A 16,554-nucleotide genomic window follows, 5' to 3' on the forward strand; every position below is an offset into this window, starting at 1 on the left:
AAATTCGCTTTAGATGTGAATGGAGAAGAAAACATCCAGTAATTTAAAACCAGTAAAAGCCCAAGAATTTATTCAACATTTTATGTAGATGTTCAGCAGTAGTGTTCTTACAGAATGAGAGCAGAGGAGCAGCGCTCGGCCTCTGTCTCACTTGTATGAGGCGTTTGTTAGTGAGCTGCATTATATACCACAGATCGGTCTCGTCTAGAGCTGTAATTACTCTGTCTACCCGTTTAATTACCCCTGTGGCTTCCACCAATTCCTTTCTTCATATTTAAAAATTAAACCACAATAAGTCCCTGCCAAGGTTTAAGCTTTCATTCATGGCTGCAATCTAGCCGCACTATAAAGTATGAGGATCAGTCAGCTCTGCAAAAAGATTCCATAAAGAGGCCGTTCCTCTTACAAAGACATAAAGAAACAGCAATGAAAACTAGAGCAACTGCAAAAAAAGTTAGGAGAGTCCCTCAAAATGTAACTGATCACTGAAACCCTCAGCGATCAGCTGTAATCTGCGATGTGTTTGACTCTCCTGCAGCGCCACCACGGGGGAAATGATGCATTACATGGTACCCATTGTGTAATTCACAGAAGAACCAGATGTCCATTAGGTGCATGGGAGGCTCCGGCTCTCTGCCATGCCAGTCACCTTTTGGCCATGGGAGCCGTTTTTTCAGGACAGGCTGTTGCAAAGCAATGATGTCTCAGCCCGCGCCTAGCCGCAGACAGCCCAGCCGCAGGCCACTTCAACTAAAAGTGGCTGTGATGGAGAATCAAGTGACCTCCACCAACCTTAATCCGCCCTTGCTTAGGACAGTGAGGGCAATGTGGTTTTCAATAGGAGCAGTTCTAAGTACATTTCCTAGAACTTGTTCTTTAAAAAGTACCTATCACTGTGTCATATAAGTTGAATTGGTTTACTGACCTGAATAGCGCTGTCTCCCTGATTCCAGCATTGTTTTTCTTTTTTTCCTGGAGCCCCCCGTCTTAGAGATATGGCCCCCTATATGCTAATTTGCTGCGGTTAGCCAACAGGGTGGAGCTAGCTTCCCTGCCACAGATGCTGACCAATCAGTGCAAGGCAGCTTGAGAGAAGCCCACGCCCTGTTGGCCAACTAGAGTAAATTAGCATATAGAGAGCCAACAAAACAGTAGGCCATATCTCTGGAACGGGGGGCTCCAGGAAAAAACAGAAAAACAACGCTGGATTCAGGGAGACAGCGCTATTCAGGTCAGTAAACCAGTTCAACTTATAAGACCTAGTGACAGGTCCTCTTTAAAGGGCCCGTCTTAGAATGAGGTGTCACAGGTGATCATCTGGCCGCGCTTTGGTGGCTGCTCATTTTCCCTGCAGCGGCCACTGCTGGGGAAATATAGTATTACATGGCACCCATTCATATAAATGGGATACATGGTCAAGGGGAGACTGCCAGAGCTGGAGTTGTTTCTTTTGATGCCCATATGCCCTACAAGTGCATATGGAAATGCGTTGTCTAATGCCTTGCACTCATCAATAAACCATTGCCGCCGTTATTTTAAAATTTCGCTCTCTGTAACCTTCTTTCTCTTCATAATGAATGACTTTCTTTTTTTTTTACAAGTCAGAATTCTCAGTGAAAGGCACCAAGTGAGACTGCGGTGACCTTGTCCAGCTGGCACTTGTAATGTTTCTCCGGAGACCGATGCAGACTGTCTGCTGATCTGCTGTGTTTTCCCTGATATTTAAACCGCCTGCCGCCTATTATTCAGATATTGTGCAGCAATTCATTGCATTGAAAGCTGTGGTTTCACTTCCTGCACAGTGTTCCCTTCCACGTTGAATGGCGACCCTATAAAACACAAATCTTGGCACTTCTGAAAAGAAAGCTTACACCATCGGGGAGCATCTCCCTTACACTGGCTTCACTTTACAAGCATTGCTCATGATAGAGTGTCAGGACAATAGGGGCGATAGCATTCAGGAGCGGTCACTTACGTCCTGCGTCAGATGTCGCTCAGTCGGGTTCCTAGTATATTGTTCTCTTGGATAAACTCCTATTATAATACAGTGTAGTGGCATGCACACTCTCTTTTATATAAGCGCAGATGAAGCAGAGCCAACTTGATATTTAACTATACCTTTTGGGCCCCTGCAATCTATGCAAAACTACATTGGGCCAAATGACAAACTCAGCTCTGCTATGTCTGTATTTAAAATTATACATACAAAAGAACAGAAATTTGCAAACTTTCACACATTTACAATCTATTTTCACGTATAATCTTGCACACTCACACATTATCTACAGTACAAGTTGTCCTTTTGTGTAAAGTCTTTAAATAGTCTTTTAAGTCACTTATCTTGGTCTGAGGGCTCATGAACATGGCATACTTAAATTACAGACCCATTGGCACTACATGTGTCACTGGACGCTGCCTCCGTGAGGCGCTGCAGTTTCAGTGATTCTAGGGGAGACTATTTCCATACTATGTATAGGCGTTACTTAAAGGGGTATTACATCCTTTAGCATTTTTCACCTATCCACTGGATAGGTGAAAAATGCTAGATCACAAGACAGCGGCTAGGAGGAGTTTGAATGGAGTGGAGGCCAGGCATGCGTCGTGGCGCTCCATGCAAAATATATGAGGCTGACGGAAACAGCCATGTACTGTGCTTGGCTGTTTCCGCCAGCCCCATAGACTTTGAATGGAGCAGGACCGCGCATGCCCGGCCTCCACTCCATTCAAACTCCTCCTAGCCGCTGTCTTGTGATCTAGGGGGAATGGGGGGACCGGGTTCCCCCTTCTGGTGATCGGTGGGGGTCCCAGCTGTTGGACCCCCACTGATCTAGCATTTTTTACCTATCCAGTGAGTAATGCTAAATGCTGGAATACCCCTATAGCTCCTGGACCCCAATGCAAATTCTAGAACAGGGTCCCCCACCTACCATGCGCCATTTATAATACTGGTGTTTTCTTATATGGCGAAGGAGCACAAAACCTCAGGCACCAGGACCCAGGTACGACTTCTACTTTTGTACCCCATATAGATACTTCACTGGTAATACGACATGCCACATATAAAATCAAAGTCAGACAGAGATACATTACAGTGCCCATCACTGTACCCATCTAGCATTCGACAATGGGTACTCCTGGATCGTCACAAAAAGTAGCTTCCACGCTATTGGTTGTCGGTCACCCAACTTTCCCAGAAACTGATATAGCTCAGAAATGGACGACTTATATTTTCTTCACACTTCTCCCCCTCTCCATTTCCATATTCTCCCTGGATGAACTTTCGGCTTTTATACTGACAGGAAAAACAGATGGCGTCCCATCCTCATAAAATGTGCCAGTAATGCTTGTGTTCTCCATGAAGCCATTTTTAAAGGGGGTGATGACCCGGCTCTACTTAGCAACAAGTGGACTTCAGCTTGTAAATCTGGTCAGGCGTGTAGAACGCTGCGGATATTTTCACGTCATTTACTTCATAATCATAAATCAGGTTTTCCCCGGCATTAAGTAACATTTATGTGTATCGTCTTTTAAAGGCAAGAATATTAAAAATGATTAATTTCCCCCGTTCCCGCCCCTTTTGTCGTTCTGCATTGGAAAGTTTAATAGGATAACTCAGTTGACTGCTCTTTGTCTGCAGTTCTCTAAGTTCTAAATTAATTGCAATAATATGGCTATTCTGATCTATTTGAGTTTGGATATGTTTATCTGCAGTTTTACCTTTTTGCTTATGTCTCCTATCTCTGAAAGTTCTCCATAACTACATTAACAACATCTCTACTTCTCTCCATAGGAGCTTCACCTGGAGTCTCACCTGTATCAAGAACATGGGAAAAAGGTTGTCAGACCATATTCAACTCGCTCTCTACAAAAATCACTGGCTCTGCTGAGTTAAAAAGGGTTCTGCAAATATTTCTCAATACTACAGTTTGTCCGTTTTTCTAGTTAGACAACTGTATAAGGTCTGACAACTTTGTTCCCACGTTCTTTCTACAATCAAAGCTAAAGTACTCCATAGGAGAAAAGACCATTAGCAATTAATGTTACAAAGAACGCAGTTAAAGCTTAAGAGATACAGCAGGTATTCATCAGAAGTCAATCTTTAGACATGGATACAGTATAGCCTATCAACCGATAGATATTCCTATATTTGCTGCTTTCCCTGTAGAAAATAGTTTTCATTCTAAAAACAAGGAGCACAGCTTTATAAAACTATCCCCATCAGGTAGCTAAGGTCTTGCATACTTTAAAAAGGTTGTCTGGTTAAGAAACCTCACTTTCAAATATCCTATTAGAGAAAACTGAGTTAATAGACAAAAGAGGAGGGCAGGTAGAGGGGGGGGGGGGGGGGTCACCTATTCAGGATCCTCATCTATTAGCCTGAGCATAGAACAACTACAAAGAGCATCTTTTACTCTGGAGTGCCCAACATGTCAGTGTATCCCCATTTGTTTTCAATTGAAACAATGTAATACTTCATTTCACCTGTGGAGGTGCTGCAGGGAAATGAAACTCTTGTTGATAGGTTCTCCAAATAGTTTAATGCTGATTGGCAGGGGACAAACTGTGATCTACTTATCTTCTGGAAACCGTTTTGACGAAAAGGGATTGTCCAAAGTGAACAACCCCTTTAAGCTGACCTGTGCTTGTACTCACCAGGAGACAAGACTGATGGATAATAGAGGCAGAGCTCTGACCATTGCTGTGTTTTCCCTGGTGGGCTCTTTCCCTAGTGGAATGACTCTTGCCAGGGGTGTGTTGTCTCTAATGCGCCGTGTATTGTTTTTGGAAGCCTGGAATTATTTTGATATCCTTGCCCAGTTCAGCATCATAAGATTGTGTTCAGACACATCCATTCTCTCCCACTTCCAGCTCATACTAATGCATAGGGTGTGTATAGATCCTGACCACAAGCAAATTCCCTAGTACGCCCAACTGCTAGAGCAAATCCATTGGAAAAGCGAATCACGCTGAGCAGTCTGGAAATGATGCCTGTGCCTAAGAAAAGTTAAAGAAGTGTCAGAATATCCCCCGTGGTCATAATACCTTTATTTTCCTTCAATATAAATATGGGTTAAACTTGACAATGACTATAAAGCATACTTCTACTTTGAACAGTGGAACAGCGCACCCTAGTGGTCAAATTATAATGGATATTGATACTTGAATTTTTCAGACTACAAAACAGGTTAACCTGGATGGATACGGTGAGATTATATTCAGTAGGCGTGGATTTTTTTAAAATACATTTTGGAATAAAGAGATCCATTTACAATATTAAGGATTATGGAGTCAATAAAGAGGGTGGTCCCCCAATTAGAACCATTTTTATTAGCCAAAATGGAAGATTCACTATAAAAAGCGATTATCATATGTGCTTGATGTGGATAGCCCATTAGCTTTATGTTATGCTCCTTCTGCAAAAGAAAAATGCTGTCTAAGGCATGATTTACACGAGCATGTGCGTTTTGCGCGCGCAAAAGGCATTTGACAGCTCCGTGTGTCATCCGTGTATGATGCGCGGCTGCGTGATTTTCGCGCAGCCGCCATCATAGAGATGAGGCTAGTCGACGCCCGTCACTGTCCAAGGTGCTGAAAGAGCTAACTGATCGGCAGTAACTCTTTCAGCACCCGCGACAGTGAGTTCCGATCACAATATACACCAACCTGTGAATCAAAAAAAGACGTTCATACTTACCATGAACTTCCTGCTTCCTCCAGTCCGGTCTCCCGGCCGTTGCCTTGGTGACGCGTCCCTCTCTTGTCATCCGGCCCCACCTCCCAGGATGACGCGGCAGTCCATGAGACCGCTGCAGCCTGTGATTGGCTGCAGGCTGTGCTTGGCCTGTGATTGGCTGCAGCTGTCACTTGGACTGAATTGTCATCCCGGGAGGTCAGACTGGAGGAAGAAGCCGGGAGTTCTCGGTAAGTCAGAACTTCTTTTTTTTTTTACACGTTCATGTATATTGTGATCGGAAGTCACTGTACAGGGTGCTGAACCAGTTTAACTCTTTCAGCACCGTGGACAGTGACTGTCTCCTGACGTCGCGTACCCGAACATTTTTTGCCGGGTTCGGTCAAAACGAGTTCGGCCGAACCCAGTGAAGTTCGGTGCGCTCATCTCTAATTTGACACTCCGTTTGGATGTTTGTAAACAGAAAAGCACGTGGTGCTTTTCTGTTTACATTCATCCTTTTGACAGCTCTTGCGCGAATCACGCAGTTCGCACGGAAGTGCGTCCGTGCGGCATGCGTGGATTTCACGCACCCATTGACTTCAATGGGTGCGTGATGCGCGAAAAACGCACGATTATAGAACATGTCGTGAGTTTTACGCAACGCACTCGCGCTGCGCAAAATTCACGCATCGTCTACACTGCCCCATAGACTAATATAGGTGCGTACGACACGCGTGAAAAGCACGCGCGTCGCACGCGCGTATATTACGCTCGTGTAAATGAGGCCTTAAAGAAACAATCACTTTACATTTTCTATTATTATTATTATTATTATTATTATTATTATTATTATTATCATCATTATTATGGACCAAAATAGCAATCCTACATATTATATATCTCCTCTTATGTGCCAGGGACCTAGAGAATGACCATGTAGTTCTAAACTTGTCCTTTAGGGGGCCATGTAACTCTTTTTAACAAAGAATGATATAAGGAGGTCACATACACTGGGGAGAGGGGGGTGTAGATCTTTAAATAATCCACATCCACACCTATAAATATAAAACACAAAGACAAAAGCAAACAAAGAAACATCACAGACCATTGATTTGATGATTTTCATCTGTTCTAATGTCTAAGCATCTACTACTCGTCCAAAAATCAACCTATAATTGACCCAATTCCCATCCGATCTACATATGGGGCTGAGAAATGACAGCTTCGCTTTGTCTGTACTTCTGTCTGGTTTATGGCGATGTAGCATTGGGGGTTGGCGAAAGTTAGATTTGCTACCAGGGCCCTATACATGCAGGGCTCATCATTTTTCCTGGAGGAAGTTATGTATACAGAAATATTGTAAAGGGTTTTCTAGACAGATTTACCATTCAGGAAAGCGAAGGGACAACCCCTATGGGAGCTGCAATGGGGGCCATAATAATTACTACTCAGCTTTCCCAGGAACAGATAAAAAAAGAAATGGCTCAATAGAATTCTAACAACTTGTCCGACGAGGACGACTCCAGAACTTTTTTTTTATTCGTTGTTTGACTTCTATGTGAGGAGGTTCATGAAACATTTTCAAGGGAAATTCACTGTTCACAAATTGGAAAATACATTGTGTCACATTAAAGTGCCGAGCTCTAGGTGATCTGCCTGCACCGGATGTGATACAAAGACGATGGTCTACACCTTTAGGGTATGTTCACACGTACACGTCTGTTACGGCTGAAATCACGGAGCTGTTTTCAGGAGAAAACAGCTCCGGAATTTCAGACGTAATGGCATGTGCAGGCGTTTTTCGCAGCGTCCATTACGGACGTAATTGGAGCTGTTTTTCTATGGAGTCAATGGAAAACGGCTCCAATTACGTCCCAAGAAGTGACAGGAACTTCTTTGACGCGGGAGTCTTTTTTACGCGCCGTCTTTTGACAGCGGCGCGTAAAAAAAAATGACCGTCGGCACAGAACATCGTAAAGCCCATTCAAATGAATGGGCATATGTTTGCCGTCGCATTGGAGCCGTATTTTCGGACGTAATTCGAGGTTAAAACGCCCGAATTACGTCCGTAAATAGGGTGTGTGAACCCAGCCTAACTTGTGTCATTTTAAGTTCTCCAGAAATGAATCATCTGTCTTATTATTCATTTTACTTCCTGCAGAGAGAAGAAAGCTGCAGGGCTGAAGATAACGAAGAAGAAGACCCGGAGAAGGCACACAGATGTAAGGGGGAGACCCAATGCTGTAGAATCTCTGACTTCCCCAATAAAAGAGGGAAAAATGTTCTAGATTTTGTGGGAAACTATAGGAAAATTTTATATATATATATATAAGGTTTTCCAACTGATCACTATTATGAAAGAGAAGCGATGCTAGGTAAAGCACAGTGGCCATTTATGATTTTATTACCAGCACGGCGCCTCTTTTCTGGACCTTTTCTTGAACTGCAGTTCAGGCCCTTTCCTTTAAATGGGTCTGTGTTCCAAATCATGGCATATCATATAATGATTGGGATGTCCTATTATCAGATGGACCATTTTAATGGAAAGTTGCCGCAAAATTGATTCCACAGCAGGCACAGGACGTTTGATGACAGCCTGTATCTGCTGCTTCATACAGACTGCTGTAATGAGTACCTGTGTTCTTCTGATGGACTAGCAGGACAAGCATTATAATATTCCCTCTTCTGTCCTGTCCTGTTCAATCATTACAGATTCTGATCATGGATGTACTATATATTCGGGAATTGCTATTTATGCAATTGTCTGATATATACATTTTCCATAGGCAGTTGGTTGTCGATTAGGAATGTAACATCAATAACTCTGAAAACAGGACAGGGTAACCTGATCCTGGGACTGCCCCGATTGTTGTAATCTGTGAGTAGCATCAGATGAAGAATGTTTTCGCAGGACATATGTGCTCCATCCACATGTCAGTTCCTGACTACACCTACACCTGCTCCGCACAGCTCCAGGCCACGGTTCACTGGACATAGGGAGATGATACATACCAGATATAGGTCTCCATAGGACTGTATACTGGACTGAATACTTGAAAATACATCATATTAGTGTTTTTTTTTGTAGAATTAGAGGTCACCCCTCCTAAAAAAAAAAAAGGAGCCCTCATATTTGCCAGATAGGACTAGTAATGTAATGATCAGCCCGGACTCCATAATGATACATTTTACCTGCGCAGATACATTGTAACAAACAATCAAAACAGGAGAGAGATTTGTACTGCTGATGTATTTAGCTCACTGAGGATTGCCTATACTGTAACCAATTGTATCAAACCTTCAGCTGTGAGAGGTGTTGTGTCTGTATAGGTTTTGCCTTCCATTCACTGACAGCAAATTGAGATCTTGATAGTGGTGAGGTTTTGACACAATGCAATGTTGTTAGAGTTTTGCAACATTGCTGTTTGGTAAAAAGAGATTTCCAAGGCACCAGGTTCCTGAGAGAGGCCCATTGTCCGAAACATCTCTAATGTTTTACTTTTACGCTTGCCTTGAAAATAAACGTGAAGCTGTAAAGGAACCCGGTGCCTTGAAAATCTTTTTTTGTTTGCTGTTCATTTGGTAATGATGGATTGTCGCTCCAAGGGTCACGGGATTTATCATGGGAGTAGTGCTGAGGATTTCGTCTCTTGTTCAGAGTTTACTATTTGGTGACACAGACTAATATTTTGTGACATGTAATACCGTTCTGTGACACCAAATTTACTTTTTGGAGATTTGGGTTTACAATTTTCGTTGTATATTTTTATTCTATTTTACTACAAAATATGAGACTGAGACCAGAGGTGGATTCACTTTTACATCACTACAAGAGACCTCCTGCTTTGCAGTGAATAAAAAAGCCCCCCTAACCATGCTCAAATACCACCATATAGTGACAAAATAACATTACTACACATCGCCCCACTAGTACTGCCATATAGTGTCCAAATAATCCCCAAATCTCTGTGGGATAAGACAGCCTCCCCAAGTCTCTGTTGGATAAGACAGCCTCCCCAAGTCTCTGTTGGATAAGACAGCCTCCCCAAGTCTCTGTGGGATAAGACAGCCTCCCCAAGTCTCTGTTGGATAAGACAGCCTCCCCAAGTCTCTGTGGGATAAGACAGCCTCCCCAAATCTCTGTGGGATAAGACAGCCTCCCCAAGTCTCTGTTGGATAAGACAGCCTCCCCAAGTCTCTGTGGGATAAGACAGCCTCCCCAAATCTCTGTGGGATAAGACAGCCTCCCAAAATCTCTGTAGGATAAGACAGCCTCCCCAAATCTCTGTAGGATAAGACAGCCTCCCCAAATCTCTGTAGGATAAGACAGCCTCCCCAAATCTCTATAGGATAAGACAGCCTCCCCAAGTCTCTGTTGGATAAGACAGCCTCCCCAAGTCTCTGTGGGATAAGACAGCCTCCCCAAGTCTCTGTGGGATAAGACAGCCTCCCCAAGTCTCTGTAGGATAAGACAGCCTCCCCAAGTCTCTCTGGGATAAGACAGCCTCCCCAAATCTCTGTAGGATAAGACAGCCTCCCCAAGTCTCTGTTGGATAAGACAGCCTCCCCAAGTCTCTGTGGGATAAGACAGCCTCCCCAAGTCTCTGTGGGATAAGACAGCCTCCCCAAGTCTCTGTAGGATAAGACAGCCTCCCCAAGTCTCTGTAGGATAAGACAGCCTCCCCAAGTCTCTGTGGGATAAGACAGCCTCCCCAAGTCTCTGTGGGATAAGACAGCCTCCCCAAGTCTCTGTGGGATAAGACAGCCTCCCCAAGTCTCTGTAGGATAAGACAGCCTCCCCAAGTCTCTGTAGGATAAGACAGCCTCCCCAAGTCTCTGTGGGATAAGACAGCCTCCCCAAGTCTCTGTGGGATAAGACAGCCTCCCCAAGTCTCTGTAGGATAAGACAGCCTCCCCAAATCTCTATAGGATAAGACAGCCTCCCCAAATCTCTGTTGGATAAGACAGCCTCCCCAAATCTCTATAGGATAAGACAGCCTCCCCAAGTCTCTGTTGGATAAGACAGCCTCCCCAAGTTTCTGTGGGATAAGACAGCCTCCCCAAGTCTCTGTGGGATAAGACAGCCTCCCCAAGTCTCTGTAGGATAAGACAGCCTCCCCAAGTCTCTGTGGGATAAGACAGCCTCCCCAAATCTCTGTGGGATAAGACAGCCTCCCCAAATCTCTGTAGGATAAGACAGCCTCCCCAAGTCTCTGTAGGATAAGACAGCCTCCCCAAGTCTCTGTGGGATAAGACAGCCTCCCCAAGTCTCTGTGGGATAAGACAGCCTCCCCAAGTCTCTGTATAATAAGACAGCCTCCCCAAATCTCTGTAGGATAAGATAGCCTCCCCAAATCTCTGTAGGATAAGACAGCCTCCCCAAATCTCTATAGGATAAGACAGCCTCCCCAAGTCTCTGTTGGATAAGACAGCCTCCCCAAGTCTCTGTGGGATAAGACAGCCTCCCCAAGTCTCTGTGGGATAAGACAGCCTCCCCAAGTCTCTGTAGGATAAGACAGCCTCCCCAAATCTCTGTAGGATAAGACAGCCTCCCCAAATCTCTGTAGGATAAGACAGCCTCCCCAAATCTCTATAGGATAAGACAGCCTCCCCAAGTCTCTGTTGGATAAGACAGCCTCCCCAAGTCTCTGTGGGATAAGACAGCCTCCCCAAGTCTCTGTGGGATAAGACAGCCTCCCCAAGTCTCTGTAGGATAAGACAGCCTCCCCAAGTCTCTGTGGGATAAGACAGCCTCCCCAAATCTCTGTAGGATAAGACAGCCTCCCCAAGTCTCTGTTGGATAAGACAGCCTCCCCAAGTCTCTGTAGGAGAAGACAGCCTCCCCAAGTCTCTGTTGGATAAGACAGCCTCCCCAAGTCTCTGTTGGATAAGACAGCCTCCCCAAGTCTCTGTTGGATAAGACAGCCTCCCCAAGTCTCTGTTGTGACTGATCAGGACAGACTCCCCAATTATTTGTTGTACTAACTGTCTAAGACAGACTCCCCAAGTTTCTGTAGTGACTGTCCAAAACAGTCTTTCAAAATCTCTGTTGTACTAACTGTCTAAGAAAGTCTACCCAAATCTCTGCTGTGACTGTCCAAGCCAGTATTTCCAAATCTCTGCTGTGACTGTCCAAGCCAGCATTTCCAAATCTCTGTAGTGACCGTCTTAAGCCTCATGCACACGACCGTTGTATTTATCCACAAGTACGGATCTGTAATTGCAGATAAAAAATTGACACATTCATTTCTATCGGCCACGGACACCTTCCCGTATATTTAACGGTTTGTGTCTGGACCGTAGAAATGACCCGCAAAAAATAGGACATGTCCCATTTTTCGCATTTACATAGACATTGAAATCAATGGTGATGCAAACGGAAACCTATGGTTTCCGATTGTTTCCGTTTGGATTCCGGTCATGGGTTCCCCTGACGGAAAGGTCAGACGGAAACCCTGAACGGAGTCCCGACGCAGATGTGAACGAAGCCTTAACCCATCTGTGCCAACAGTCCTATTTTTAATGAAACAGTCCCGCAAACCAGACCACGAAATGAGCAGAACATGACCCACTACACAGTACATACATTCAGCAGTGAATATTGTTACTTGGAATCACATCTGTGTTGTTTTCCCCATCTAAATATAAAATCATTGGCCAAGTTGTAACAAAGTATAATTATTGCCTATAGCAACCAATCAGATCACTTCTTCCTATTCCAACATTGTCATGAAAAGAATGCTGGAATCTGATTGGTTACGATGGACAACACTGACTATGTTGCCTTTGCTGTTCTTACTTGTTGCATTATTATTTTGGGCTGATCCAGAATATATTATTGTTACAATATTTTTTCTGTAGAGAAGAAGAAGCTACAAGAGGCTCCTTTATGCAAATTAAAAAACTATAAACCTCAGGAGGCAAATTGACTATTTTTATTGGCCCATCCATGAAAACGTTCATAGAAATCAGTAGCGGAAAATGCACGGGAAATGTAGTATTACCGGGGTCATTCGGATGTAGTACATAGACGGCTCGTGTCCGCCAGAGTGGAAGCCTCTCCACATTCCTGCTCATAGATTGGGGTTCTAAGCGGAGGAACCCCTGTATTATATGTTCTAATAGGGTATATGGACAGACCGGGTTGTCTTAATGAGACGACTACTTTAAGACTTTCTATTTTGTATTTTCTAACCTATCGGCTAATGATCGGGGCAAACGAATGTTGATATGAACGCTTGTTCCCGATCATTACCCTGTGTAACGGTGAAGGGTTAACGAGCCAATGTTCATTCATTGGCTGATCGTATCGTTTATGTAGCATTAAATATTATAGTTGTCGGCAGCTCATCTTCCTGTGTAAACAGGGAGATGTGCTGATGACATGATGAAAATGTGTAGGGACGAGCGATCGTAGCAATGGGCGCTCGTCCCCATACATAACCAATGATTGCTCCTTGTGAAAGGATCAAACGAACGCCGATCAACGACCTGTCTCATTGATTGGTGCTGATTTTCACGGCCCATATCAGGCGGTAGGATCTTTACTCTTGGATAAATATTTGGATTTATTTGTAAGATCTGTGGAGGTGCAGCTGAGGTGTGCGCTTCAATGTGCCATACATGAGTGTAGCAGAGCTGACCTTTGTGTGCCCTGTGGGTGTGGCTAGTCAGTTGTGGTATGATGACACCACATCATGAGTTTACAGTTGCTCACCCTTTATCTCAGGGTGTGGTCTCCTCTATGCACCTGTAGTAAAGGAGACATGTCCCGGTCAAATCTAGTTCTGGAGCTTGTATATATATATGTATACATTATATCTCACGCACCGAGGATGCAGGGAGAGTGTAAATATTCATCCTCACTCGGACTCTTACCTCTCTATATGCATCTGGCAAATCCATAAATCTCGATGTACCCGATCTTCCTTTAAAAAGTTCAAGTTTATATTTTTAAAATTTTTCTTGTGATATTTATACATAGATCAATGTGTTAAAAAGGGTTCTATGAGATAGGGAAAAATAGTTAATTAGTTTTTTCCAGTAACAGCGCCACTCTTGTTTACAGGCTGTATCTGGTACTGCAATATTCAAGTTAATACAGCTCTGCTGTAATTCCAGACACAGCCCATAAACAAGAGTGGCGCTGTTTTTAGAAAAGCAGAAACATATATATATATACAAGAGTGGCGCTGTTTTTAGAAAAGCAAAAACATATAATGTTTTCATTAACTGACAGCAAGCTGAGATCTAAAAAAATGTGAGGAATTGGAAAACAAAGTATATTGAAAAATTGTAGATAACACTTTTATTTACATAAAACTGGAAAACCCCTTTAAGTTCCATGATGGGCATTGTGGTAAAACAGCGCCCAGTCATAGGTGGCACCAGTCCAATCCTTCACATATATTACCATTGTCTATAATCTGGATCTACACGTATCTTATTCCTATATTATTGGGATTACCATTAGTATTATGATTTATATATTTATCATACAATTTATACATTTCTATTCTGAAATGTCAGGTGACCACTGTGGCCAATCACTGCCACAGTTGTGACGTCACTGTGGACAGATTATTAGTACTGCAGCCAGTGATTGGCCACCGTGGTCGCAATGGATGGCAAGGAGGAGCAATGGCGGGGGGGGGTTATTTGACTGGCGTGGGCAGGAGTGAAATCGGTAAAATAAATGTATGGCACAATTTGTTACTTTTCCATTCCGAGCCAAAATCAGAGATGTTACAATCCTGGAAAACCCCTTTAAGGACGACTTCCTCACACCGGTAACATGGTGATTGACAACTTACTGTACATGAGCTAAAGATAATATTTTCTTTCGTGTTTCTCTCTGAGCTCTTCAGTCATTTGATTGATTCGGACTCAGGCCTGAATCGCTGCCGGTTTATACAATCTACAACTTGAATTTTCCATCGTCAGAACATGTGACGGGCAGGACGAGCGCAGTAAAATTAGTGTTTTACCCTAAAAAATCCTGTCTGGAAAGGCCGGCAAATTCTGATGGTCTCCGTATTACTTCCTTATGTAGACGGTGAAGGATTTGGGATTATTTGCATATCCCGGATACAATGTAACCCTATAAAAATGACCTGTATCCACTCTGTATATACAATACTGTGTCTTATGTGGCAGAGCGGCTTTAAAATCCCTTCAGGCACCAGTGCCCGGGGGCGACTGTTACCTCTGCACCCCTTATCACTGCGCCCCTGATGCTATTATATGAGCACTATGGTTGGCACTATTATGTTTCCTCTTCAGCTGTTACTATTACACATGTGGTAATGTTGGTGTATTATATGTGCTATGCTTGGCACTATTATATATGTGGATTGTATGTGGTCAGCTCGATCCAAGCGGCTGATGCTGCAGTCAAAGGGGGAGGGTGGATACGTGATGTGTTATTGGTAAGGAGGTGGCGAAAGTGCCTGCCGAATGGGGGCCAACGATTCATTTTGATATTTAGTGTATGCCCCCTAATTTTTGCTGTGCCCCCTAATTTAGTGTATGCCCCCACGGTCGAGTGACCAAGTATCTGAGTGTCATGCAGCTATGAGCGCCTTTATCAAAGAAATGAACACAAAGGAAACCTCTGGGAGGATATAATGACAGGCCGGGTGCCAAGTGCAAATAAAAAGAGTCGGCAATAAGGAAGGGAAGCCGGACCGGAAATACTGACCTTGGGTTGCCATGACTACCAAGTAACTAAACATCAACAAGGATGTGGCGCAAATTCAGGGAAATTCAAGTTTTATGGTCAATGGTGTTCTTCACTTTACACCATCCTTCTCTTAAAGGGCCAGTAAATCTTACTGGAGATATGTGAGATATAGTAGTGATCACAGGCATGTGATCTCGATATTTCCTGCCAGTCATCCCAATGAAGAGCAATGCAAACAGCTAAATGCAATATACTGTTATATGTTGTTGGCCATTTCAGACTGGGTAGACTGGCTTGTTAGGGTACGTTCACACGGCAAACTAAAAACGGCCGTAAAATACGGAGCTTTTCAAGGGAAAACAGCCTCTGATTTTCAGCCGTTTTTTATGCATGAAGGGTTTTTTATACGTTTTTTACGGCTGTTTTTGTAGCTATTTTTCTATTGAGACAATGAAAAATGACTCCAAAAACGGCCCAAGAAGTGACATGCACTTTTTTACGGGGCGTTTTTAAAAACCATGATGCCATGATAGGCTATGGGTGACGAATGGCTGTGACGGAGGCCTACCAGTGTCCCCCATAGGCTATTTCAGCATCCTTTTAACATATACAGCATGAAAAGCTCGTGATGTATAGGTTAAACGGATGCCATAATATTCTATTGATGATGGATGCCACTGTTGGGCATCCGTCACAACCTACGTATAACATATACATCAGTAGCTTTATCCGGCATATATGTTAAACGCAGGCCAATAATGTGATGTGAATGAGGCCTTAGACGTGTGTACGGGGCACTGACATGGTCATGGCCTTTTAAATCTACCTCAACAATAAAATTGCTCAGCTTTCCCCTTCTCTCTCTGTGTCCAGTCATCATTTGCAGAGCCCGAAATAATGTGATCCATCACCAGCAATAGAAAAATACAGATCCATATTCTTTCTATACAAGTCAATCCACGTTCATTCCATAGATGTCAATAAAGTCTAAAATATAGATGCCGCAGAGCTGAGTTTGTAATTTGTCACAACATTGAAGATTCATGGGTCCATATGCTGCCCATAGAAGTCAATGGAGTCTTAAAATATGCATTGATTTCTATCAATATGGATCCCTCTGTATTCACCCCAATGAAGTTTTTTTTTTAACCCTCTGTTGACTTATATGGGCAAAATATGTATCTGTAGTATGTTTCAC

General features: G+C 43.5%; 1 protein-coding gene across 3 annotated transcripts in view; it reads left to right on the forward strand.

Annotated features, from left to right (window-relative positions):
* The window catches only part of PLEKHG5 (pleckstrin homology and RhoGEF domain containing G5), a 186,344-nt gene that overhangs the window by 102,444 nt on the left and 67,346 nt on the right, over positions 1-16,554 (forward strand). For all 3 annotated transcript variants that reach the window (XM_075839446.1, XM_075839447.1, XM_075839448.1), the window contains one exon: positions 7,836-7,896. In XM_075839446.1, the coding sequence (XP_075695561.1) occupies positions 7,836-7,896 (61 nt within the window). The remainder of the gene's footprint in view (positions 1-7,835; positions 7,897-16,554) is intronic.

Source organism: Rhinoderma darwinii, chromosome 10, assembly GCF_050947455.1.
Source record: "Rhinoderma darwinii isolate aRhiDar2 chromosome 10, aRhiDar2.hap1, whole genome shotgun sequence".
NCBI lineage: Eukaryota > Metazoa > Chordata > Amphibia > Anura > Rhinodermatidae > Rhinoderma > Rhinoderma darwinii.